Source organism: Hakea prostrata, chromosome 1 (genome assembly GCF_041222555.1).
Source record: "Hakea prostrata isolate BN-2017 chromosome 1, UWA_Hpros_2, whole genome shotgun sequence".
NCBI lineage: Eukaryota > Viridiplantae > Streptophyta > Magnoliopsida > Proteales > Proteaceae > Hakea > Hakea prostrata.
In genome coordinates this window covers 71,835,193-71,860,048 of record NC_142600.1, presented here as the reverse complement: position 1 = coordinate 71,860,048, position 24,856 = coordinate 71,835,193, and the positions used below count along the sequence as shown (strand labels likewise).

At 37.9% G+C, this 24,856-nt stretch overlaps 1 protein-coding gene across 2 annotated transcripts; it reads right to left on the bottom strand.

Annotated features, from left to right (window-relative positions):
- Positions 1 to 2,400: 2,400 nt before the first annotated feature.
- LOC149029792 (V-type proton ATPase subunit E-like) lies at positions 2,401 to 17,506 on the bottom strand. Of its 2 annotated transcripts, XM_089142141.1 has the most exons (7): positions 17,262 to 17,506; positions 16,931 to 17,031; positions 14,523 to 14,700; positions 6,401 to 6,597; positions 4,256 to 4,355; positions 2,708 to 2,778; positions 2,401 to 2,655 (listed from the first exon to the last, which is right to left on the bottom strand). In XM_089142141.1, the coding sequence occupies exons 1-6, from the start codon at positions 17,361 to 17,363 to the stop codon at positions 2,743 to 2,745; spliced, it is 714 nt and encodes a 237-aa protein (XP_088998267.1). In that variant the 5' UTR covers positions 17,364 to 17,506; the 3' UTR covers positions 2,401 to 2,655; positions 2,708 to 2,742. The 2 variants fall into 2 exon arrangements, with proteins under 2 accessions (XP_088998267.1, XP_088998266.1); XM_089142140.1 differs by having other exon boundaries at positions 2,401 to 2,778.
- Positions 17,507 to 24,856: the final 7,350 nt, after the last annotated feature.

The window sequence follows — 24,856 nt, the reverse complement described above, 5'->3', positions numbered from 1 at the left end:
TCCCTACTCAACAGCCACTACAAACTATGGGACTTGTGTTTAGAACTAATTGAATAATCTAAGCAACAATTTCATAACTCATTTAAACTCGTAATTTATGATAGTGCTTCTGAGTTTTCTCTTATTGGTTCTAATCTATCCTGGTTTGTCAACTCTTAGGGTCGAGCGTTTCATCTAACTTGGCCTTGATCCTATCATTTTATAAAAAATATAAATAAAAAGTCAACTTTTAGGGTTGAGTGTTTCATCAGACTTGGCCTTTGATCCTACCATTTTATAGAAAAAAAAAAAAATTCTTACTATTAATGTAGCACAACATTAATAGAATTTAAGATTATTTTCTCATTTTGTGATTCAGGTTAAGACAGCATCAAGGTTGAGTGTTTAATTTGACTTGATCAAACTCAATCTCACTTGCAAAATTAAAATCTGGGTCAAGGTCAGCAATCAGAATAAGATATTTAAAATTCTTATTAAATTTTCTGAAGAAACTGAGATCAACCATAACCCCCTGCAACCTTAATTATGGTGTCCAGTTGTAACTGGATTAGTTTGATTTCCTTCATTATTTAGTTATTCCAATCAAAAAAGAGTTCATGTCCTGGCCTAGCAGGTCAGATTACATAGCCATTGAAAGATAAAATTTGATGTACAAGAGGAAACGTTTATCCTTTTCCCCTCTCAATTCTATTTTCATGGTGTTCTATTAGTTCTCAACCAATTCCAAGCCTATTCAAATGGAAACCCATGAGCAGATAGAATCATTTGAGTCATGGTAACACCCAGGAAAAGCTGAAAGCATCAAGCAATCAAACTACAGCACAGATCAGTGAATGATGAAGTAAAGACTGGTCGTGAAAGTCATGTGATGCTCAGATTCTCTTCTTTGTTTTTAAAAGAAAATCATGTGATGCTCAAACCCAGATTCAGAATTCAAATCTCATTATGTTGATGTTCAGAAACTCCAACTAAAAAGAAATGCTCAGAGACAGATTGGATTTTCAATGCCCTTTACATCATTTTCTCAATCCACTCTTCCTGTGCTTTTTGCAACCAAGACTCACTAGTCAAACTCATTAGGTCCCCCCATCACACATAATGATTCTTTCTTCTATCAAATAAATCATTGCATTACGAGGACATCAGATGAACTCAATCACCTAAAGATTCTTGTTAATGATGTCCACCACATCGCTGCATCGTTTGAAATGATTCATGGTGTGAGTGCAGGCATTTAAATTCACTTTTCCAGAAGTCAGGTATTAATCTTTCTGTTCTTCCCGAATGAGAAGTTCTATACATGCATAATATTTGAATTAAAGCTCCAGTAATTCAAGAGTCATTTTAAGTGTGAAGGTTTGAAATATTATGTATCAGTTAAAAAAAACCACTCTGAAGAACAAAACACAAAAAAAAATCCACAGCTTTAAGAAAATTCAATGGTTAATTTGTCAAACACCACTGTCACATTGTCCAATTTAATCCACAGTCAATTAATATAATTCTAAGTTTGTGTGCAAATTATGTAATTTTTCAACAATCACATTCGACATCTACATCAATAACAACTCAGCCTTATTCCACTTAAATGGAGTTACCAAAACAAATTCTTGCATTCCAATCAACTTTATTTGAGACCATATTAGATACAAAACCTAAACTACGCGTATTCTCTATCAGCATTTCTCCTGAAGTTATTTTAAGTCCACCAATAATTCTTTTAATTCTTTCAATCTGAATTAACTATCTTCACCATATAGGGGCATTTAAAGACCTACGGTGATGAATATAACCATGCCATGGCAACCTCAAACGATTTTCTTATATCTTATCATTTATCAGAACTAATGCTATACTAGCTATAATATAATCATTCGTTACTTTCTTCCTAGTTTTTCTACTCATTCATCTTAGCATCTTCATTTTTGTTACATTGAATTTATCCACATATGATTATTCTGAATACTTGAACACTCTTCATCATACATCATCATTAGTCGTAAAATCCTGTAGAATTTTCCTTTCAAATTTTCAAGGAATACACCGATCATACAAAACCCTAAACGCACATTTCTTCTTCATCAACCCTATTTTAATTCTTTGGGAATCATTCTCCTATATATCACCATCTTTAACTTGTGATTAAATCAAACTACCTAAAATAATCGTTCGGCACAACCAATACCAAAAAATTAGTTTCAAACACTTTATTTTTTGGGGGAAACCAAATTGAGACCAGTATCATGACTGAGGGCCCATAGGTCCATTTGGGATGGGATGGAGGGAAGGGGGCGAAGGTGTGGCGGGCTGCCTCCCAATGCACTAGAAGCGCACCCAAATATTAGTCTCAAACACTTCACTGTTGTAAAACAGTTACAGAAGAACAGAAATATTGTTCAATTTCACCAAAATAAGGATTGAAACACAGGTCGTGTGTAACCAACGATGTGATACAACATACTAGATTTCTTGTATCCATTCCATTCCAGATGAATTCGAAGATACAAATCCAGAGTCATTATTTGAACCCTAGTTATCTGTAATTTTAGTTCAAGACTATAAAAACTGAGGGTCCGGAATGAAGCCAAAAACAAACTGGACAAAAGAACATATAATCAATCACCACCCCAAATACTGATAATTGAAAACGCATCTAACAAAATGCGAAACAACGCTTTGATCATTCATGGATAAATTCTTAAAATCTTATACACACCATGATGACACAAGATGTTCAACCAATCACGCTGCAACCTGTCCACAGAGCGACTTACGGATCTGCATTAACACAAGATGAATACGCTTGAGTTACTGATTACAATTGAATAACTAATTATGAAAATATTGACATCCATATGCTGATATGCACCAACTACATCAAAGAAATGGAAACAAATAATGCACACTGTAAGCAAAAAATATGTGCATTGACTTGCATTCTACTAGTCTCAACTGTGTTACGTGATAGCCCATAAGTATCAACACCAACACAGACAGACTTCTTTCTTGACCTATCATTATTATAGTTCTTCTTTCTTTTCTTTTTCTTTTTTCTTTCTTTTTTTTCTTCCTTTGGGTTGGGGGGGTGGTTTAGGGGAAGTTTCTGACCAGAGGGGCTACCCATAATTTGAGCAGACATTTATTTTGCACTGATGAGAGTAAAGATTTCCCATGAGCAACTGTTTACCATACCTCCATGCCGTAGGTACACTTCTGTAGCTTTTGGACCAGATGTAGAAACCATGGGATAAAACTTGTCAATGAAACTCAACATGAACTTCTAATCGAATCAATGACCAACAGAATTAAAATGTTCTCTACAAATGTAAAAGATATGAGTTATCAACTACATTTTGCACTCATCAACAAATAGAATAGTATGTGCTAGTGACTTAAAAGGCTTCTGGACCCATACTTGTGGTTTGACATCTAGTGAACGATACAAGATTCCAAATGTTCATACCAATCCCTGACCTGATATAGTGGGAAGACATTTTTTTGAGATGAGTAAATAATATAGGGGGGAAAAAATTTGGGGTGGGGCAATGGTGGCTAGTCTGGCAGGCCAGGATTGGGGGAACAACCACCGGAAGAAGAGATTCATTAGAGGAGGGGTTAGAGGGCCAAGATAAAGTTTCGATTGTAGGAGATGACATGGAGAACCAAGACAGAGAGACAACACCTTTTCCGTTTGCCCACCAAGCTTGCCAAATAGAACCCAGTTACCCCTTTGCTGTCTGACAGAAGAGACATCGAGGAGGGGTTCCCAAGCAGGTGCCAAGGACGCCCCCCAAGGTTTCCTAGATCTAAAACATTGATAAGCTCACATCTTTCAACAATGTAAGTGCAGACCCCATTACCCAGGTACCATAAATCTTCAATATGCAGATAAGTCACCATTATCTATGCTCACCTTCGAATGTTGTCATAGATGTATCCTGCGCAACTTGGGACCAAATTATTATTTTCCTCTTTCCAAAAAGTAGAAAATATGGAACTGGTGGAAACACAAAAGATGATTTTGGTTTTAAACAGAATGGTTGCATTACAAACCGTCATGCTTTTCTTTCCACTCAATTTCATTTTTAAAATTTTTTTTATCACAATAGCACAAAAATGAATTTAGTTCTGAGTCTTCTGACAGCCAAGGGACAAAAGCATTCCAAATTGAGCAATGCAAGCAACCATCACACATAAATAATCTAGTGACAACACAAAAGTAACATAAAAGTTTAACATGCTTGTGGGATGATACCTCCGGCAGTTTCTTTCGAAATGCCACATCCAACCTAGCATCAAGGGTATTCTCGCAAACAATCTTGCCATCTACAGAAGCCAACACAACTCCTCCAGAGCTGAATAATAATGGTTATCATCAGCCAAATTATATTGATTTAAAAAACATACAAGCTACAGATGATTCATGAATCTCAGATTGTCAAACCTAAGAAGAAAAAAAATTAATGATAAAGATTAGTGCTGTAACAGTAACTTTCAGACCAGGGTGTGAGACAATGACTAGTTGAGTACTATCATGATTAAGTAGTATAGCAATTGCTACAGTGTCATCATTGAAGATGAGTTTGAAGATGGAGCCTCATATGCATCTCTATAAGGTTGTATGGTGAAAAACACCCATCTCTAGATTAATGAAAGGTGTTAGCTCACATACTCCCCCTGAAAACTCTGCCACATCTCTTCTAGAACACTTAGGGATGGATGATAAGAGGCCAACGACTGGTTATGAGATTGCACATTCCTTTAAGCATCATGGGCTTGAGAAAGTTTCTTCCGGTATCAGACACAAGCAAATAACTGGCACATTTCCCCTCAGCAAGGTGACTCAGATGGCATTCTTAAATCTTTTCAAAGGAGATCAGTTGATGTATTGCCTTGGGTTTGGCTGGAGCAATAACATTCTCTGAAGACCTTAGCCTAAAAGAACCCAGTACAATCCAGTTGTCTGGTCTAAGGTGGTTGGCATTAAATCTATACTTTCATTAATTTCATTATATTTAGGTGTGCCATAGGCCATAAATGATCCAAACTAGGATTGCACCACAAAGAAGTTCACATATGGTGAATTAGCATTCAGAAGTATCTATTGCAACCTGATTAAATATGACAAATCCAACCGGTGGAAGACCAATTTAAAGATGACTTCAAATTCATAATGGAAAGGTTTCATCTAAAATGGCATGCCAAGAATCCAAGACCTTTCTCGTCCCCCTCCCCCCTTTTTCTTCATTTTCTAAAGGTTAAGAATGATCCACCTAGTAGTATTTGAAGACACAGGATTGACACAAAATTGAGAAGGTTAGTAAAAAAGTCTATGACCCACACAACAAAGAGGGCAGACAAATGGTTTAATCACAAGGGAAAAGGACATGCTTAAATGAAGGAAGAGGCACGACTTGATCCCTGGTTTTCAAGACAACATGCCAGGTTTTACCAGCTGAGCAAGCTAGGACCTTTATAAACATTAGACTAGTTTAAAAGGTAAGCTCTAACAACACTATAATTATGTATAGAATTATAGAAAAGCAAGATGTATCTTTTGCCTCCACTTATTCTGGAGTCCCAAGTAATTGGATCAAAAAGGCTCGGCTGACTCAAGTTCAATATTATTTTCAGGTTGACATATCTTTTGTGGAACCCAGAAATCTGGAATCAACTATCTAAACTTTTCTGGTCGACTTTCTTGGTTTCCTAAACTTGAAATCAATATAATTCCATGCATTAAATCAGAGCTGCACCATCTCCACTCCCAGTCTACGGTTTAGTATGGCACTTTAGGGTTTAGGTTTGGATTTGGTAACCAATCACAATTACCCACCCCAAACCTCCCCCGCCCCCCTCCCCCAACCCAAACGAAACAAAAGGAAGAAGGTTACATCGCAATTACTCACATACATGCCTCATGGGATAAGACAGGTTTGGGTTTGATGATATTTAATAGGCTCAGAATAGTATTGACAAAACCAGCCTGGACATGATGAAGAAAGGTAGTGTACAGAAAATCAAGCATCCTGGCTGAGCAGAAATTCAGAGACAACAGCCCAAGCAGGGATTCATTTTTTCTTTTATTTATTTTCAAATGAAGGGAAAAAGGTAATAGGATTCATACTCATGTATACCAACAAGAATCCAAGTGATAACAGCCTATGCAAGGATCTTTCTTTCTTTTCCTTTTTTTAAAGGAAAGCTGAAGTGGTAATAGGATTTATACTCAAATATGTTCATCAATATGATATTTGTGATATTGGAACCATAGCCAGAAGAAAACTGCAGCAAGTCAAGATGACAATAGATACTAATCGCTGATTTAGAGAGATAACAGAAATGTAAATAGAAGTCTCCAAAGGATCTTGTCACAGCTTCAGTTAAATGGGAACTTTACCAGAAAGGTCCATGGGCATGATGATGGGATGGAGCAGGAGGCAAATGGATGTGCTCATCAACGAAAATTTCAGGTTCATGAACGTTTGCTTTCTTTGCATACTCCAGCTTCACTAATTCTATTACAGATTGAATCAAATGTAAATCATCTTTCCGACAACGCAATCGGACAGCAGGCTCTTTCAGACGGATCAAACTCTGGAAGACAAGCAAATCATATTTCACAAGGCCATAGAGAAAACTCAATAAAGAATCAGTACAAGTGCAATTTTTACATGTTTCAAAAGCATGTTATTCAATTTGCATGGATATTTTACCATTAGATTATAGAGTTTTTTGCTGGACGCCCACGTAAGAGGGCCTATAATTCAAATTGCACGGCGCCCGGTTTCACCTTTTTGCATAATTCCAAGTTACCCACCCTTAACGTCAAGGCTTTGACTGTTACATTTGTTGTTCAAGTTACTAATATACACTTCCATTTGTAAAAAGACTAAAATACCCACTGTTAGTTTTGAAACCAACGCTAGGTCACCCATCTTCTTCCTATGCCTCGCTGGAATCCCCACCACCCCTCCCTTGCCAGCATTAAAGTCTTAAACCCTAGCAAGTTCTCATCTCTGATCACCCTATAGGAAACCTGCTTTGATTCCTCATCTACTTTGGACATCTTCCTCCCATTGAAATCTTTTCACAGAGAACAAAGTATTGCAGTGAAAAAGAAGTCCGGAAAAAGTTAAAGTGAGATTACAGAAGAGACTGGACTAACCAATGTGTATGTGGGTCAATTGTTGAGGAGGCAAGCCCAGCTTAAGCCCTCCACCGTCCCTAAACTTAGGGCTTCACTGCCAGAACTCACCAATGACCTCCTTGAGGAGATGACAAATCATCCTATGAGGCCTTACGATCCTGAAATCATCAGAGAACCTGCTATTTACAAGTGGGTTTTTCTTTGTCAAACTTTGAATCTCTGTCGTGAAGTGGGTTTTGATGTTTGTACTTGTTCTCCTGTTATTTAGAGGTGGGTTTTTCTTTATTAAACTTTGAATCTCTTCATGGTTTTGATGAAGTGGGTTTCGGGTATGATTAATTTATGCTTTCTGAGCATTGTTCTCCTGCAAAATCCTGTTGGGAAATTTCATTAGACCATAGTGGGAAGAAAACCGATCAGAATGCAAGAGAGACCCACCCCATTTTTACTCCACAATTTCTTCGCAGAAGGGAAAGAAGTATAGCCAAGGATATGAATCTTAGCCGCAAACGCCATTAACAATACGAATTCCTCTACAAAAATTGCAAATCAGAAGAAACCCTAAGAAGGAGTTTCTCTTGCTCCTCTGTTCTAACTTTATCAACCCAAGAAACGTAAGCTTGACTTTGATACTCTTCCAGCCCTTCTCCAGACGTATTTTGAACAATATAGTGACCTTATTGCTTCAGCCCACCTTCTTGATCTTACCCAAGATCAGCTTTTTGAAGTCATCCAAAACTAGAACTCATCTTAGGGGAGAGATGCAGGCAGATCCACTGACTCTTCAGACAATGCTACTGCAGTCGCCGGTGATCATGCAACATGCCCGAAACCAAAATCGCCACACTTTACAGCCCAAGTATCCACTCCTATTTGCATTTGTGGCACTGCTATTTTCATTGATCTCATCCTCCGTTCCCCAATTTTCAAGTTTCTGCAACTCTCCCCAATCGAAGTCACAGAGTCAAGGGAGAGGTGATGGGGGTGTTTATTAGGTTTAGGATGAGAGGGGACAATGGTGGGTGATTCCGGCAAGGGCAGTGGTTGTCAGCAAGGGGAGGGGCAGTGGGGTTTCCGGCAAAGACATGGGTGACAGCAAAATGGGAAGGAAACTTATTTGAGGGCATTTTAGTCTTTTTACACATACAGGGGTATATTAATAACTTGAACAACAAATGTAACAGTTAAAGCTTTGACCGTTAAGGATGGGTAACTTGGAATTGTGCAAAAAGGTGAAAGTAGGCGTCATGCAATTTAGCCCACTTAAGTGGGCAGTCGGGAATTATAGGCCTACTTAAGTGGGAGCCCAACAAAAAACTCTAGATTATATGAATAGCGTATCAAAAAAGAACATAAATAGTTATCTAAAAAAGGTTTCAAAATGTAGTGAGTTTTACAACTCGAAACTGAAAATATGTTAACTCAAGTTCAATCCAAACATTTTCTTATCATGATTGATGTAGTTCAATAGAACAAGAAGGGCTGACTCGGCAATCAAATTGAACCAAGAATGGTCTAATGTGTAATTTTGACTGTTCAATGAAAATTTATTTGCCGTGGGCTTTATATTTTTGAGTAATGGACCAATTCTATAAGCCCAAATATTAGGGGATTCAGATCCTATATAGGATAAAGTAGTTAATTTCTAATTTCTGTTACCAAGTCATTATCAGGATTCTCTATTTTAAGTCTCTATTTTCTGGATTAGAAAGTAAGTTTTCCACTTTAAGTAATAGCAATATTGGAGTCTTAGGTTGTTCTGGTTTTCTTTTGCACAACCCAGTTTCAGCTATTGAAAGGAAATCATCAAATTACAAGTTATGACAAACTTAAAGAGCTTGAGGAATTAATTGATCAAAACACTTAAGACAGCTAACAGATTTGAGCTCCAAATTCAACTAAAGACTCACAAGATGCAAGTAAGCATACAGCCAATTGGTGTAAATGTCATAAAACAAAACCCTTGAATCCAGTTTTTTAGGAAGAAATATAAATGAAATGACAATATGAAACAAAGACCATAGAGAGCCCACAACCACAAAATGTTCTTTTCTTAATCAACTGAAAACCAACCCATGTTGTCATTTGCAGTTGAAAACTGATAAGGAACATTTAAACAAACAAAATCATAAATAAACACAAGGGAAATATAACAAAATAAAAAATTCGCCACATTCAATGCTGATACAAGTAAGAAGGTTGCCCTCTAAGAAAGCCGCTACCCATAAAATCAAAGCCCTACAAATTGATCAAGCTAGGTAGAAAGAAATAATCATGATAGAAAGAAGGGAAAACAAATCGTTTACAGATTGCTAGCTACATCTCATTACAGCAAGAAGAAGATGATCACTATTTGAAGGACTTTTAAAGAAAAACCTTAGACATACCGTTGATGAAGATGCGAAGCTAGAGAAGCCATTACGTCAATTTTGTCTCACTGTCAGGGGGAGAGGAAGGGAGGGAAAGGAAGGTATGGTAGAAGGATTTCTACAAGTTCTTGAATGACACTTAAAAGTCTGCCAGAAGCCCGGTTTGCTTATGAAAAAAAAAAATTTTAAAAGGAGAAACCAGATGTACCATACATAATTTAACATGTTTCTGTCCCAAAATATAGGAAAATAATAATAATAATAGTAAATAATAGATGACACCCCAGAACCACTTCTAACTTGGAAATGATCTAGAAAGAGAGCTTAGAATAGGAGTATTTTCTATTTTCGAAACTTCCAATGTGTAATGCTTACTTCGCTATTTTTTTTTTTTTTTAAATGAGCAAATTGCACCGGCACCGGAGGCCTTAAAACACTAACACCCCATTTTATATTTGAAAAACACACAAGTCCTATTCTATTAGAATGGTTAGTGGTACAATTATAAAGACCACTATACCCTTGTAGATAATTGGATGAAAAGACTTCATTTACCCTTCTCCAATAACTCTTCACCAGTTCCCCTCACCACAAACCTTTCTATATCGTCTTCTTCTGCAAATTCCAGCCACCAGTTTCCTTCCTCCTCATGTTGGATCTTATTGACAACGCCCAAAAGAAAACATCCCTATCCCATGCAGAAAGTTAACCCGTATTCTCAGCTTACAATGAAGAAACGCAGAACTGTCCCTGCCAATGCTTGTTGATTTTGATTCCTGGACAAGTAGGAGCATTCAATCTCATAAGAACTCTCAATGCTACTGATCTGCTGAAGTCACCTAGCTTTGATGGAATTTTTGCTCCCCTTGAGTAATCTGATTTTGTTTGCAAATTGCTTAGCCATCTCAGTAGAATATAAACTTGGTCGTAAATTAGAAAAATCTGCCCAAATCTTGAAAGAATTATACTGCAGTTCATGAGGCATAGTGTTTCGGATTCCATCTCTGAAGGGCCAATAAATGGTTCTTTAATAACCGGGGACCTTGTTGCAGGGAAGCAGGTCCAAATCAGAAATCATTTTTTTCCAATCTGCTGCACTTCAGGTTCCTCTTTCAAATTTCAAGCAGCTTTTGAGGGATCTAGCCTTTGTGATTGAGGTTATAGATTTATTCGTCACCATCTTCCCTACTAGGACTCTGCTTCAATCAAGTTCACCTTCTTCACAAGATGGAAACGGGAAAGAGGCTAAGTCCAGTTCAGGGAGCTCAATAACAAGTAGAGGTTTCTGAATCGGATGCTAGATGCTGAAATTCCATTGTAACCTGAAAACGGGAGATCACACACACGCAGATAATAGTAGAATATTCACCATTGTTGCCAAGAAGACACCAAGTGGATAGGTACTTAAAATAAAGAAATGAGTTGATTAGTAGGAAAGCACTAACAGAGAAGAATGTTGGGGAGGAAGATGAAATTTCCAAGTACCCACCTGGGCAATGAAGCCTCAAACAACGCTATGGCATTGCCAAGATTGTGGTGAACACAACATTGTGCTAGATTTGATCACTCATGGCGGCAAGAGAATGGCCTTGATTTCAAGGAGAAAACGTTAAACCCTAGTCATAGAGGGAGTAAAAAGCATGACCTGGTGAGGGTGCGGAGGAGATGTGTGAGATGTGAATAGGGTTTCTGTCCCGCTGGTGAAGGGTATTTGCTGATGAAGACGATTGTGTTGTTGGTTTTTCTTTTTTTTTCTTTTTTTCTCCCTTTTCTCTCTCTCGCAGATTTTGATAGGGTTTTTCAAACATCAAATGGGGACTTAGTGTTTTAGGACCTTCATTTTGGGTGCCAATGCAATTTGCTCAGAAAAAAAATAGAAAATGGCTGGCCAAAGGCAACAATCAGAGAAAACAAAAAGGAGTTGTTCTACAACCATGTTCCTATGAGATAGTGCGGTAAGCGACCAAAATAGGATACGAGGTGTCATAGAGATAGATGTGATGCCTTCTCTAAGGTAAGCGACCAAACTAGGATACGAGGTGTCATAGAGATAGATGCGATGCCTTCTCTACAGTGAGACACCTACATATCCTATATCCCTTCTTTACCATTTTCTTGGCCATTTCAATTGTGTTTTCCTGTTACTGAGTTCCATTGGAGAGAGTATTGAGACCATCTAAGGAGGTTCAAGCAGTGCAGCTATAACCTTTTATTGGTGCCATCATTCCCATTCATCATTCTGAATGTTAGAAGAAGGACCAAACCTGCCGCTCCTATTGTCTGTTTCAAGATAATACTAAAATACTATTCAGTGGTGAATCCTCCGTCATCCAACCACTACTTTTACGCCTGATTCAGAAACTCAGATATAGACAATATCAAGGGCAGGTAATATGGACTTGAAGCAGCCTTCCAAATCACAGCAAAAGTGGCTAGGTGCTGATATGTGAAAATATCTCAGAAATAGAAAGTAAAGTCCCAAATGAATAACCTCACGATCATGGCAGTACTAGACCATTGGATGAACATGAAATAACCATCATAAGAAGGCTATATGGAGTGCATCACACTGTCAAATTCTGGGCTCAGGTTGGGGATAAATCTGGAGTCGAGAGAGTGGAAGATGGCTGCAGCAAAACTCAGATCTGGAGAACCAGGTGATATGAAACTTTCTCTTATCAACAATAATGGAAGCAGCGAATGGTTAATCTTCTGTTGACCGATGGGGAATGGTTGATCTCAATTATGCAAACTTTAGAAAAGTAAAACACAAAAAAAGGAGTTGATCAGTAAGAAGAGAGGAATGGATAGATAGGGGATAGGCTATCTCAGCAGCTCAGCTTGGGTCTCGCACCCACAGCTATCTCAGATGTTAACCACATGTTTTTCTGAGACCAAACACTTGCAATGCAACCAAGCAGTAAAAATTCCATTAATCAAGTCCAAATTCTAGTACAACTGATGGGGCCTACTTTAGCTTGGCCTAAGCTTCACAAAATAGAAAGTAAGATTAAGCAACAAATTGAAATATGAAACTACAAAAGCTTTGTAGAATTTGGCCTTGAATGCAAGGAAATAAAAAGTAGACAAATAAAACTAACTTCAATAACATAGCTGCTGTACATCAAATCGGAAACTCCTAAGAACAAAAGTAATAACAAAGTTATAAGAAGCCTACCTAAATGATAGAAAATAAACTTTATTTTTTGGATGAATAAAAACTTCACTAAAACGAAAGAAGAAAAAATGTACAAAGGGCACGAAGTGGGAGGGAAGGCAAACCGGCCTTCGAGAGACACCAGAAAGAAGAGCTAGACCCCAAGAGACGTCAATAAGCCTATTCCTTGGGGTGTCATCAACAGGGGGTGGGAAATAGACTAAAGTCTAGAAGAGACATCAAAGCAGATGGCTTTCAAAATCGTGTCCAAGGAACGGTATTTGGAAATCCATCTTCTAAGGTCCTGCCACAAGTGGTGTATAGTAGCACTGAATCCCAGCTTACCAACTCGGTCACAGATAGAAGAGCCAAAGAAGGTTCTCAAAGTCCAAGACCAATGCCAAGCAAAACCAAAGGAACATCCCGAACAAGGACATATAGAGCAAGGGATTTCTCCCAATGGGGGAGGGCAAAAGGGCAAGTGAAGAAAAGGTGTTCAAGGTCTACAAAATCTTTCTAAAATAAATTTTCTAAAACTGAAAGTAGAAACTAAAGTTGGCAGCATCAGGATAGATGCTTTCACCACTTTATGGGCCCACAAAATCTTCTAAATAGCATCCCCCACAAGGCAAATATGGTTGCAACATTTTCACAGGAACATTGTTTAATCCATTTTTCTGCCACACAATTTGTGGTATCTTTCTCCAGAACCCTGGTTTCCTTTGATTGAAATCTTTTGAACATCCAGTGGTTAGATTCTTCCCAAGTACTGAGTTTCTAATTGTGATGCTTCACCTTCTAATTCTAAATCTCTAACTTATCTTCTGACTTGGGCATTAACTTGGGCTGTGACTTTGAAGTGTTAACCTTCCTCTAGTACAGGATGGATAAACACATTCTTCCAAACTGAAAGTTCCTATCTCTAAGGTTTTTTATTGGGAAGATTTTCTTTTCTTTTCTTTTCTTTTCTTTTTTTTTTTTTTTTTTTTTTTTTTGGGGGGGGGGGGGGGGGAGATAATTGGCTTCCTGTTCTGCCAATTGAATATGTGGAACTTCAGTTACCTATCCCTAGATTAATGACATTGCAATTATTTTAAGGATATGTGATATGATGTTTGTAGGCTAAGACAAGGCACGTAGCTTCTCTAATTCTTTTTATATCTTTTCCTTTCTCATCTTTCATCAAAGAAGAAAATTTTATTATAATATTAAAAGGTAACGGAATTTCAACCTATATTCAGAATGAATAATCAGGTTGACATCCGGTTGAAAAATCAGAGGATAAAATTCTAATACTATGTGTTTAGTTTTAATTATAATTTACTATATTGAACAGATCTAGGGTTTATATAAAGATCAGGATATTTTTGCTTTTTACCCTTTTTCCTAACTTAAAGGTCAAGATCAGAAAAGAGAAGTTCTAAAATCCTTAGAAATGTTCCCTTGGAAACAAGTGAGGTTTCTGCACACGTTAGATTCTTCAAATAACCTCATCACAAATTCTAATTCCCATTCTTCAATATCTTCACAACTCTTCTGCTCCAGCTCCCCCTCCCCACAATAGTACTGTCTCTGCATGCGCTTGTGATAGGTAGGGCCAAGAAGATGGACGAATGAAGCAAACAACCTCATCACAAATTTTAATTCCCATTTTACTACTTCTACACATCTTTGGCTGCTTCACTGTTCCCTTTCACCCAGTAGTTTTATGTCTATGCAGGTTTGCTATTGATTGTTCGGGGCAATGAAACAATTTCGTTATGATCTTTTGAAAACTTTGATTGCTATAATTTCCTGACAAAATAATCTTCTCATAAATAGAACATCGAATCTCCAAGGCACTTACCTGAACAATAAGGTCTTTCAAAAGATTTTTGTACACATGGTGGTTATGAAAGCTAAGGTGGTGGTGGTGGCTAACGTGCAAGAGTTCCTTCGATGCTGCCTCCTTCATGGAATTAACCACATCATCTTGTGCTTGAAGAACTTTGATACGAGAAGCATTGAGCTGCATAGAATATTCTCTGCGTGAAACCAATTTGAAGAGTTTAAATTTGTATGAAAAAGAAATGCATTACAATATAACAGTGAAAAAGATGGCCATAACTTTTCCCATTTAATGCAGTCTCTACTATATACTTGTTAGCAAATAAGAACACCATATTATTTTTTTGGTTACCCTGCACAGAATGTGATCCATCTAATATAATTTTTACTCCTTTCAACTCCCCCCCCCCCTCAAAAAAAAAAAAGAAAGAAGAAGAAGAGTCAGATTGCTCTTGGATTGAAACAGATCAAGTACATTACATGCACAAAGAATGTCAGCAAGCAAAGTGACACTCAGATACGAATTAAGACTGAAACAGAGAAAGAAAGCAAACTTTTTCCATAATATAAGCTGTTTCAGAAAGTAGCAGGCATGAAAGAAAAACCAAAACTGAGCTTAGGTCCTCTCAAGTTCTAAACCACCCCATACAAGGTATGACTACTTAGATTAAAATGGATAGATTGAATAATATATAGTGAAATAACAAAAATGAGAGATAAAAGAGCCATGTCTGCAAATTACACATTTGCAGATGTTAAGTTGCTGATACAATCTCGTATCTGAAGCGTAGAGAAGAAGAAGAATTACAGAGGACTGATGATAGAATTTAGAAGATTGAGGGTTGGGAAGAAGAAGAAACGCAGAAGACAGAGCGAGAGAGTTAAGAAATTGGAAAAGACTCATGTATATTTCATATGGGTTCTCATTTGATTTTCCTTGGATAACGAAAGAGAGGATTATGCACCTTCAGTCTTGCTTACACTTCAATTGGATTGGCCAAGAGATCAAGTCCCAATTCAGGTCCTAGATGACTTTCATGAATACCATACAACACTTCTAACGGGAGCTGACGTCTCTACAGGAAGGCAAAGGGGGCTTGGCCATAATCTACGGGCACCAACTCCTAAGAAAGGGACACAAAGCTGATGACCTAAATTCAGCCTCGTGTTTTGATTACAGCAAAAAGTATGCAGCTATTATCTGTGATGGTGCATTCCAACCCAGTCCAGATTTCTTTAAGTTTTCAATCCCACAATTCAAGGTAAATTCTGAGCATGGTCTTGTTGAAACATGGTGGTTTTTCGCCAATGAGGATGAGATCTTGCAAACTAGACTCCGACACAAACTTCTTGGTTCCACCTTGGGGTAGAGCAGCAGGTAAATGGCATTCCCTCATACTTCTAGGTGTTCAGTGGACCCACAGCTGCATGGTTGAACCAATCACTCTTGACAACATAGGCATCACAATTGGGTCTCGCTTAATTGGATGGAAGCTCATCTTTCTCAATAAGCCGACCCTACAAGACACAACAACATCATGGCACTGGCAGAACTCTCCTCTTGAAGAAGCAACTTGGGTGAATTTTGATCAGGTAATTTCCACTCTTATGCATTTGCAGAATCGAATTTGAGGAATTTCCAGTTTGGCGGTGTGGTCTGCCTGGTATAGAGTTCCGAACCAACAATGTGATGTTCAAAGAAGAGATGCAGAGGTTGGTTCAAAAGACTTTAGAACTCTTGAAGCAAGGCCTGTTGCTGTCCTGGCAAGGTGGCTCCATCATAATTATGCAGATCGAAAATGAATACGGAAATATTGAAAGGCCAGATGGTGAGGAAGGAAAGAAGCATGTTAAATGATCTGGAAGTGATGGTTTGCAAGGAAAAGCTGGTGATGGAGCCATGGCATGTGAAACGTTGCATCTGAACCTTGAGGACAGGGTTCTCATAAGGGGTGGGCATTGTTATGATCATAGTTGAATGCAGGGTCTATATGAGATTAAATGGTAAGGGGTAGGATGGACATAAGCATAGAGGGGTAATATTAGCTTATAAATGTAGTGTGGTAAGGCATATGGAGGCAATGAAAAAAGTTAATTCCCAAATCCTTATTTCTCTCTCTGAGCTTCGTCTTCTTCCCCAATCCCCAGTCTTCTAAATTGATGTTCTTCCCTTCTGAATTCCTTTTTTCTAAGAAACAAAATCCAGGGTCGCTGCCTATGCTGCAGTCTAGCATCTACTAAAAACTATTATCATATAGTCTAGAAGTAGAAACAGCAAACTCATTTAATAAACGACTCAAGAGGTTCACATTTCCAGTTGAGTTAATTGTTTGAATCAAGGTCTGAATAACTACTAAGTTCCAGTAAAGACAACGAAAAATCGGGAGACACAGATACTGGAAGGGACAGAGTGAGCTTGAGACTTACATTTTCTTACGAACTTCTACTTGCTTCTGTTTGCGCTCATATTCCTGTCTGATCTTCCTTTTTTCAGCTTCAACCAATTGCAATTTCTCGATGTTGAATTCCTGCAATGCAGAACAATCGTCAACACTGATATTCATATTGACCGCATTCGCAGAAGCAGTACCAAGTAATTGACCGGGGAACAGTTTACTAAACTTCCAAAACTAACACTGGAGCAGCAACCGTGGATCTTCAGAAACGTAAAGAACAGGACAAGTATACGAAATGCACAGGAATCAGTTCATAGAAATCAAACCGAGAGTGATCTTCTCTAGAACGGAAATTGACATACTTCTTCAGCGGAGACGGTGATCTCGTTGGCCTTCTCTTCCGCTTCTTGGTGGATGAACCTTACCATCTGCTGGATCTGCTTGGAAACGTCTGCATCATTCATCTTCGGATCAGAACGAACAGACAAGGACAGAGGCTTAGTTTCTTCTCCGGTGAAAAGTATTCACTCAAAAGTCGGAGAAGACCAAGCGAAAGCCGAGGTGGAAGGTGAAGAAGGAAGATGAACAAAGAGAACTCCATTAATGGAATAATGGAGTGCACGTTCCTCGTATCTGACACGGTATAGCTATCTATACACCTCCGAATCTTTTCGTATCAGTTGCCAGTTGGCACTGGAATTGGAAACACCGTTTACGTTGTCACCGGTACGTATCCACCAGATTTTGGGATTTGTGGCGGCCCAACTCAAATAATAGTCATAATATATCTAGCATATATTTTACATTTGACTCTCCACGTGGTCTAAAGCATGGTAGGAACTAGGAAGTTTCTGCAAAACATATCAGGGAGTTTCGGTGATATTTTTTTTTTTTTTTTTTTTTTTGAACTGAGGTTCATCCGAGCCAGCTAACGCACGCGCACCACCATTTACTTCCTCAAGGGGTGAGCTTTTTATATTAATGCCGCCGAGTGGGTGCGAACCCAAGACCTCCCCTAGGGAAGTTGGGTTTTTAACCGCTTTAACATACCACCTTTGACTTTAACCGCCGAGTTTCGGTGATATTTCGTCGGTTCGGAAAAGAGAGAAACTATTTTCGCAATAAATCGACGATATATCATATATCAGCAAAAACCTCAAAATATCAAGGAATTGTAGATTATATAACTGAAACATCGGACCTTGGTCTTGAGGTGGATTCTGATTTTTTTTTTTTTTTTTTTTTTTAACTTGTTGCTGCTTTTATAAGTTTCTACTATTTTTGTGAAATTGCTTCAGTTCAATCTACTATAAGAAATTGACCGTTGGATAGAGATCTCAGTCGAATTTCGATCTCGACCAAAATCTTCAATCCAATGGTTGTGAATCTTGTTGAACTAAAGCAAGGTCCTTTGGGAGGCAATAATCTTTGAACCCCCGAACACTCCCTTGGGAGGCGAAGTTCTTAATCATTCCGCTAACCCTCCATTGGCAAAGTTCTAATTTTTATTCATGGATCAATTCCTGATTCAAGAGATTTAAAGATATCGATGCATATGAGCAATCAAGTAGTGAGATCTCCTTGTTTTGATCAATTCATCTTGTCTAAGGGCCTGTTTAATTACATGAGTCTAAAGATTTCAAATATCTAGATATTCAAGTCTATGGAGCCATAATTTATAAAATTAACTATTTGGTTAATCAAATATGTAAAGTGAAAACTGTGGATTAATCTGTGATTTTTGTGAATGCACAAATGTTTAGCGTTTTTATAGTATGAATGAAATCTCTAGATTTCACCCCATACCCAAATCTCTGATTTACATTTTTAGGGCCTGTTTGGTTACGTGAGTCTGGATATTTCAAATATTTAGATCTTTCAAATTTATAGTTTTCAAATCTATGGAGTCAAAATTCATAAAATTAACTGTTTGGTTGTGGAATAAAGATCTATGGATTCATCCTAAAAAATTTTTTAGTTGACGTGATTTTTGTTAATATGCAAATATTTAGCTTTTTTTTATAGCAGCAATGAAATCTCTAGATTTCATCAATCTAGAGATTTTCACAACCAAATGGATATAAATCTTAGATTCATGTAACCAAACAGGCCATTAGTGTAAAAAGATGAATCTCTAGATTTCATGAATCCATAGATTTTCACAACCAAATGGGTATAAATCTTAGATTCATGTAACCAAACAGGCCATTAGTGTAAAAAGATGAATCTCTAGATTTCATGAATCTAGAGATTTTCACAACCAAATTTGGGTCATTAAATTAATCAGTTTGGTTAGTTTGAATTTTTGAATCAAATTTCTAGATTTATCCTAAAAAAAATTTATTGAATTATGGTTCAAATCTTTAACGCTTCGATAGTATGGGTGAAATCTCTAGACTTCACCTCATACCCATAAATCTACAGATTCACGTTTTTAGTGTGAAAATGTGAATCTCTAGATTCATGAAATCTAGAGATTCACACAACCAAACAGGTAAAAATCTCCCATTTGTGAATCCAGAAATTTCAAATCTCTGGATTCGTGTAACCAAACAGGCCCTTAACAAAACAGGCCCTAAATCAATTTGGGCAGCTAGTTGGAATTGTTAAGGTTTGGGCTTTTCTTCATAGCAATCCTATCATTTTGGGCTAATCAGTGGCCCATCGATTTAACACAAGCGTCACTTTAAACCAGAAAGGCAAGCCCAACTCTGGGTCCAACCCGCGATTACATATGTTATTTGCACACCAACATTCGATATTTTTAAATTCATCTATTCATATGTAGTATTCAGTAATTCTTATGATTTATATGTGTAATTATTTTGTCCATTAGATTGCTTTGGCTGTTTTTTATAGATGATCATCTGTTTTAAACCACTATATAGTCCTCAACTCAATTGGCTTCAGCCATAAAATCCTAGAGAGAAAGAAAGAGTTTCTTTCTGTGAGAGAGAGAGAGATATGGGCTTGAGCTCCTGGATTATTAGCATTTGATGGATTTCTAACTGGCTATAATGCAAGCCCGGTTTTATTTCAGTATCCATGAGATGTGGGCTTTACTTGGCTGGGTTTTATTTCTCAGGTGAGAAGTTCTCGGAAGAAATTAATCCCTTCGAATATAAGTAGCAGGTTTCAAAGAAACCTAGGCGTGATGCCACTAGAAATATTACGTGCATGGTTGTGACGGCGACAAAGGTAATGCGAGGAGATTTAAGCCAGCTGAGGCAGCGAGGAGCCCGCCGAGGCATTTCCTAAGAGGTGATAGCATTTGAAATGACATTTTCGGTGTACATTCGAACACTCAAGTTCATCATAAACATATCGTTTTTCATATAATAAATAAATAAATAATCGTAACATTAGGCTATCTAAAGTCATCAGGGCATAAAAAAAAAACCACATATAATAATTAATAGGGATGTCAATTTACAACTCAAATCGTTAAAACTAAACTGAACTGGCATGTTATAGTTTGAATTGGCCCAAATCAAATCTTAATGGGCTGTGTTTGGGCTGAAGGGGCAAAGACTGAATGACTTGGACTAATTCAGGCCAGCCCGTTAGTTCGGTTGAAATATAGTTTTAGAGAGGTTTTAATGGACCAATTCTACTAAGTTGTTTTGTTCCTCTTTTTTTTTTTTTTTTTTTTTTTTTTGAGAAATCCTATTTTTCTACTAATTGGAGATACAGTTTTCTACTTAGAGCATTCACATTTATGAAAGTGTCCATAACTTCAATTTTGAGCTTCAATTGTCTTGTGTTTGTAGATTTCAAAAATCTAGAGATTTCAAATCTATAGACTTCAAATCTCTGGAGTCATGGTTCATAAAATTAACTGTTTGGTTAGTCTAAATCTTTGGAATGAAATTTGTAGATTTATCCTGAAAAAACTATTTATTGAGTTATGGTTCAAATGTTTAACGCTTTTATAGTATGTGTGAAATCTCTAGATTTCACCTCATACCCATAAATCTACAAATTCACGTTTTTAGTGTAAAAATGTGAATCTCTAGATTTCATGAATCCAGGGACTCACAGTCTCACACAACCAAACAGGTATAAATCTCCCATTTGTGAATCAACCAAACAGAGATTTGAAATCTCACCCAGTGCCATATCCAAAAATATCTTTTGATTCAAATGCTCTGTATATTTTACTCAAAATCTATTGTTAAGAGTTAATAATAATATTTTGCAAATGGGAGATAACGGGTTGGTAATGGTCTAAACACAGCCCCAACCTAAATCTAAATAGTTAACACAAACCGTTAACGAACCCAAACCCAAACAACATCAAACTATAACCGAAAAGAAACCGTTATTTTGCAACTATGGTTGTGTTTGAGCTTGGTGTTTCTCAGCCCAAAATCGTTAAACTTAAATTGAAATCGCCCCCAACCACACTATTAACACCCTTATTATTAACTAGGTCCTAAATAAATTATAAGTATTTAAGCACTACGTATTTAAAAAAAAAATCAGTAAGTCATAATTTACTATAAAATACTATGTTGTCATCAACTATTCAATTCATAATAATAATAAAAAAAAAACCAGCTGGATTAGGTCTTCACAAGTAACAAGAGGGTCCCCGGAGTTATAATTTATGTTGAAGAAGAGACAGGGGAGTCAGGCCATGGGAAGAAGGTAGTGTTTAAAAGGGCTTTTAGGTTAGGGGTTTTGAGAATTTTCTATACGGGCATGCGAAGTGGGGAAGAAGATAAAGTGGTTGTATTATTATTATTATTTGGTTTATTTGTAAGTAATTCCATGTATCTACCATAGGGCACGGTCGGGGCGGCGGTTTGATGAACCCACCCCGCGCCTTTTACCCGCGGCGGGCGCGTTTGGGGCTTTTGCGTCCACCTGTTTGCACCCCCCCCCGGCGAACCTCTCCTTCCCCCTCCCTCCCCTGGTGTCGGCTCCGTCCCCCTGCTTTCCTTCTCCTGCCTGTGCCCCGTTTGCTGGGTGGTGCCCCCGTTTCCTTGTTCGCTCCGCCCTTCTTGTTGTCCTTGTTGGGTTTTTCTTGCTTTTTGTCGGTGTGGTGGCCCTTGCGTTCTGCGCTCGTGCTTGCTCCTTCCGTCTCCCCCGCCTCTTCTTTTCCTGTGTCCCGGGGTTCTCCTCTTCCTTCTTCCGCCCCGCCCTCTCTACCAGTCTATTTAGTTTTTGACTACAGCCATTCCACTTCAACCAATTAAGAGGGTAGTTAATATTTTACATCTATAACATTTGATTAGTTACTTGCCTCAAGCATTTTTTCCTGCTCCCCCGTCCTTCTGGCTCTTGTCCTTTGTTCTTAAGGTGACTTAGGGTAAATTTAAAAGGGTTAATATCTTCGATATGTTTGGTATGGTACGCCTTGAAACGGTTCACGTGTCCAAGTCCCGCGTCTAAACGGCGTAACGCATAAACGGATAAAATTTGAAATGGGAAGTTTTTTAACCAAACTGACACTTAATCCCATTCAATTAGTTTTGGTCATCAATCACCCAAGTAGTTAGATATGCATCTAAATTAATAGCTCTGGGTCTAGCATCTTTGTTTTGAAAACTTTATTGATTTTTATAAAACTATTCTTATACCAATATAAAACATTTTTTTTTACTTTTCCAAAATGTAAAACATTTGAACCATAATATAATGAAAACTAAACTCATGCATACAATAAGAAATGTACAAAATAAAAGATAATCCTAAAACTAATGTTTCTTACACTTGTGATGTTTATTTTAAAATGCCAATCATGTGAGGTCTTTTAAAAGTAGCATTTTCTTCATTTTCTTTCTTTTCGTGAATTATAACTGTTCTGTGGGTTCTATTTTGTCTATTCGCACATTATCATGATTGACCATGATAAATAACCATACAAAATATGTATGATAACCTATATTGCATTTGGCTATTTTCATTTTATGTGGTTATTCTATGTATTTGTTTATAGGGGTACAAGTTAAAATTGCTCAGACTATGATCTCTCTACTAGCTCGTACACTTTGAATTTGTGGAGTCCATCGATGAAAATATTTGATATACAATGAGTTTTAATCTTAGTGACCAATATTGCATTGTTAATGATTTGAAAATTACGATAATGTATGCTGCGAATGATGATATACCTGTCCAATTGAAGTAAACACATTGATTACTTGTGATATCCTTGATAACTTCGTCAATAGTATAATTCTTATGGTGATCTCTATAACATTTGTGTTTCATGTTATGTTGCTTTATTATGCAAGATGATCAATTTTCTTCTATATCTATATTACAAGTTTTAAATTATTTATTCAAAGAAATACTTCAATTTAATAGTGATTTTATCGGAAAATTCATGTTGGACGAGAGAGGAAGAAACGAGTAATTTATAATTTAAATATAAAGCGGAGTTTCACCCTTGTTATCAGGGATTGAATCCCTTGAACTCATATAGTTACGAGACATTGGTCTTACCGATGAACCCTCTAGATTCATCAAAATCTATTTCTTCAATCACACTATAATCTAACTCTAGTACTTACCTTCAACGGGTGAAACTGTTTCTACCAATGGGGCATTCAAGGGCTGGGCTGGGCTGGGCTGGGCTGGGCTGGAAGCCCAAAAATCGACTTCTAACTTAAGAAGCAACGATTAAGATCGATGTGAACACGTCGACCGATTCCAATCAGCGGGTCGGGTTCAGTAGAACCGGTTCCTCTTACGCTGGATCCGTCTGTGGTATAGAGTGTGGTGTCCTGTCCAGACTCGTGAACTTTTTTTTTTTTTTTTTTTTTTTTGGGTAAGCAGACTCGTGAACTTTTTTTTTTAGTCCTCCACAATTGAGTGCAACGTGTAAGTTTTTCAATTCAGATATTTGCCAAAAGAAGATTTAGGTGTCTCCAGAACCTTTAACAGCTCACTAATTTCACGGCGAAAATAGGGTTCTCCCCAAAATCTGACAAATCAAAAAATATTAATAAATCTCGGGAATACGATCACAACTCACAAGTCCTTTGCTTCTGGTCCACGTCTGGTGGACCCCACACATCTATTAACCACGTCATCTTGTCGAACACCAGCCAAGTCTGATAACACGTCAGACCACATGACCCTTTCCGCCTTCCCTCCGAATCCGACGGTCCAGATTCTTTCCACGACATGCGACTCTGTCGCTTACGTCACTTTCCACTTACCCATCCATCGCAGGTATCACATGGCCCTGGACTTTGAAGTGTTATTAATGAACCAAATCTTTTTAAAATACAAATTATATTTATTTGTTTTTGGTAAATAGGTTCTATTTATTAACAGCATTGTTCTTGGTGTGGTTCCAAAGGGAGATCGACACGTCTGTCCACCCCACGTGGACCTTCATTGTAGACACGACGATGCCCATCTAAGTAAAAAGTCAAGTCTGACGGAAGGAATCGTGGAATTCGCGACGCCGTGAGCTGGCCGTGAAACCCATTGGGCCCCACCCATTTTTCAGGGTCATGTGGCATGAGAAAATTTCGATGCCGAGTCAGGTAAGGGACCACCCACCGACAGCCGTGCCAAAAGGGTAATTGATGAGTTGATGGGGGGCCCACGGGGGTTGTGGAGGAGTAATGCTTACGTGTGTTTTCAGTCTTCGCACTTTATCTAAGATAAGGTGTAGACTGTAGTGTGTTTTACACTTAACCCATATATGGAGACCCACATTTCCAATCATGTTTCATAACCCTGGGCCCACCTGTATTACCTGAACCCCAATACTGATGTGTAGTGGTCCTAATGGATGCTGGTCCATGGAATCACATTCCCATACCGCGAGAACCGCGCCTCGTTGGCAGAAGGTCAGCGTTCAGTGTTCACATAAAAGCGAAGTCAGCCTTACACGCGTGGCGAGCGGGAGGAATAGCGCTTTCGACGAAATGGGGGTGTGGGCCCCGGTGTGAGCAGTGCTGGTGCTGGTGCTGGTGCGGCCTTTTGTTATTGA

Excerpts from the sequence above, each read along its gene's own strand:
- LOC149029792 (XM_089142140.1), bottom strand. The coding sequence starts at position 17,363 with ATGAATGATGCAGACGTTTCCAAGCAGATCCAGCAGATGGTAAGGTTC. Across the intron at positions 17,032-17,261 it reads TCACCGTCTCCGCTGAAGAA|GAATTCAACATCGAGAAATT; the intron begins GTATGTCAATTT and ends TCTGCATTGCAG. Across the intron at positions 4,356-6,400 it reads CATGCCCATGGACCTTTCTG|CTCTGGAGGAGTTGTGTTGG; the intron begins GTAAAGTTCCCA and ends ATTATTATTCAG.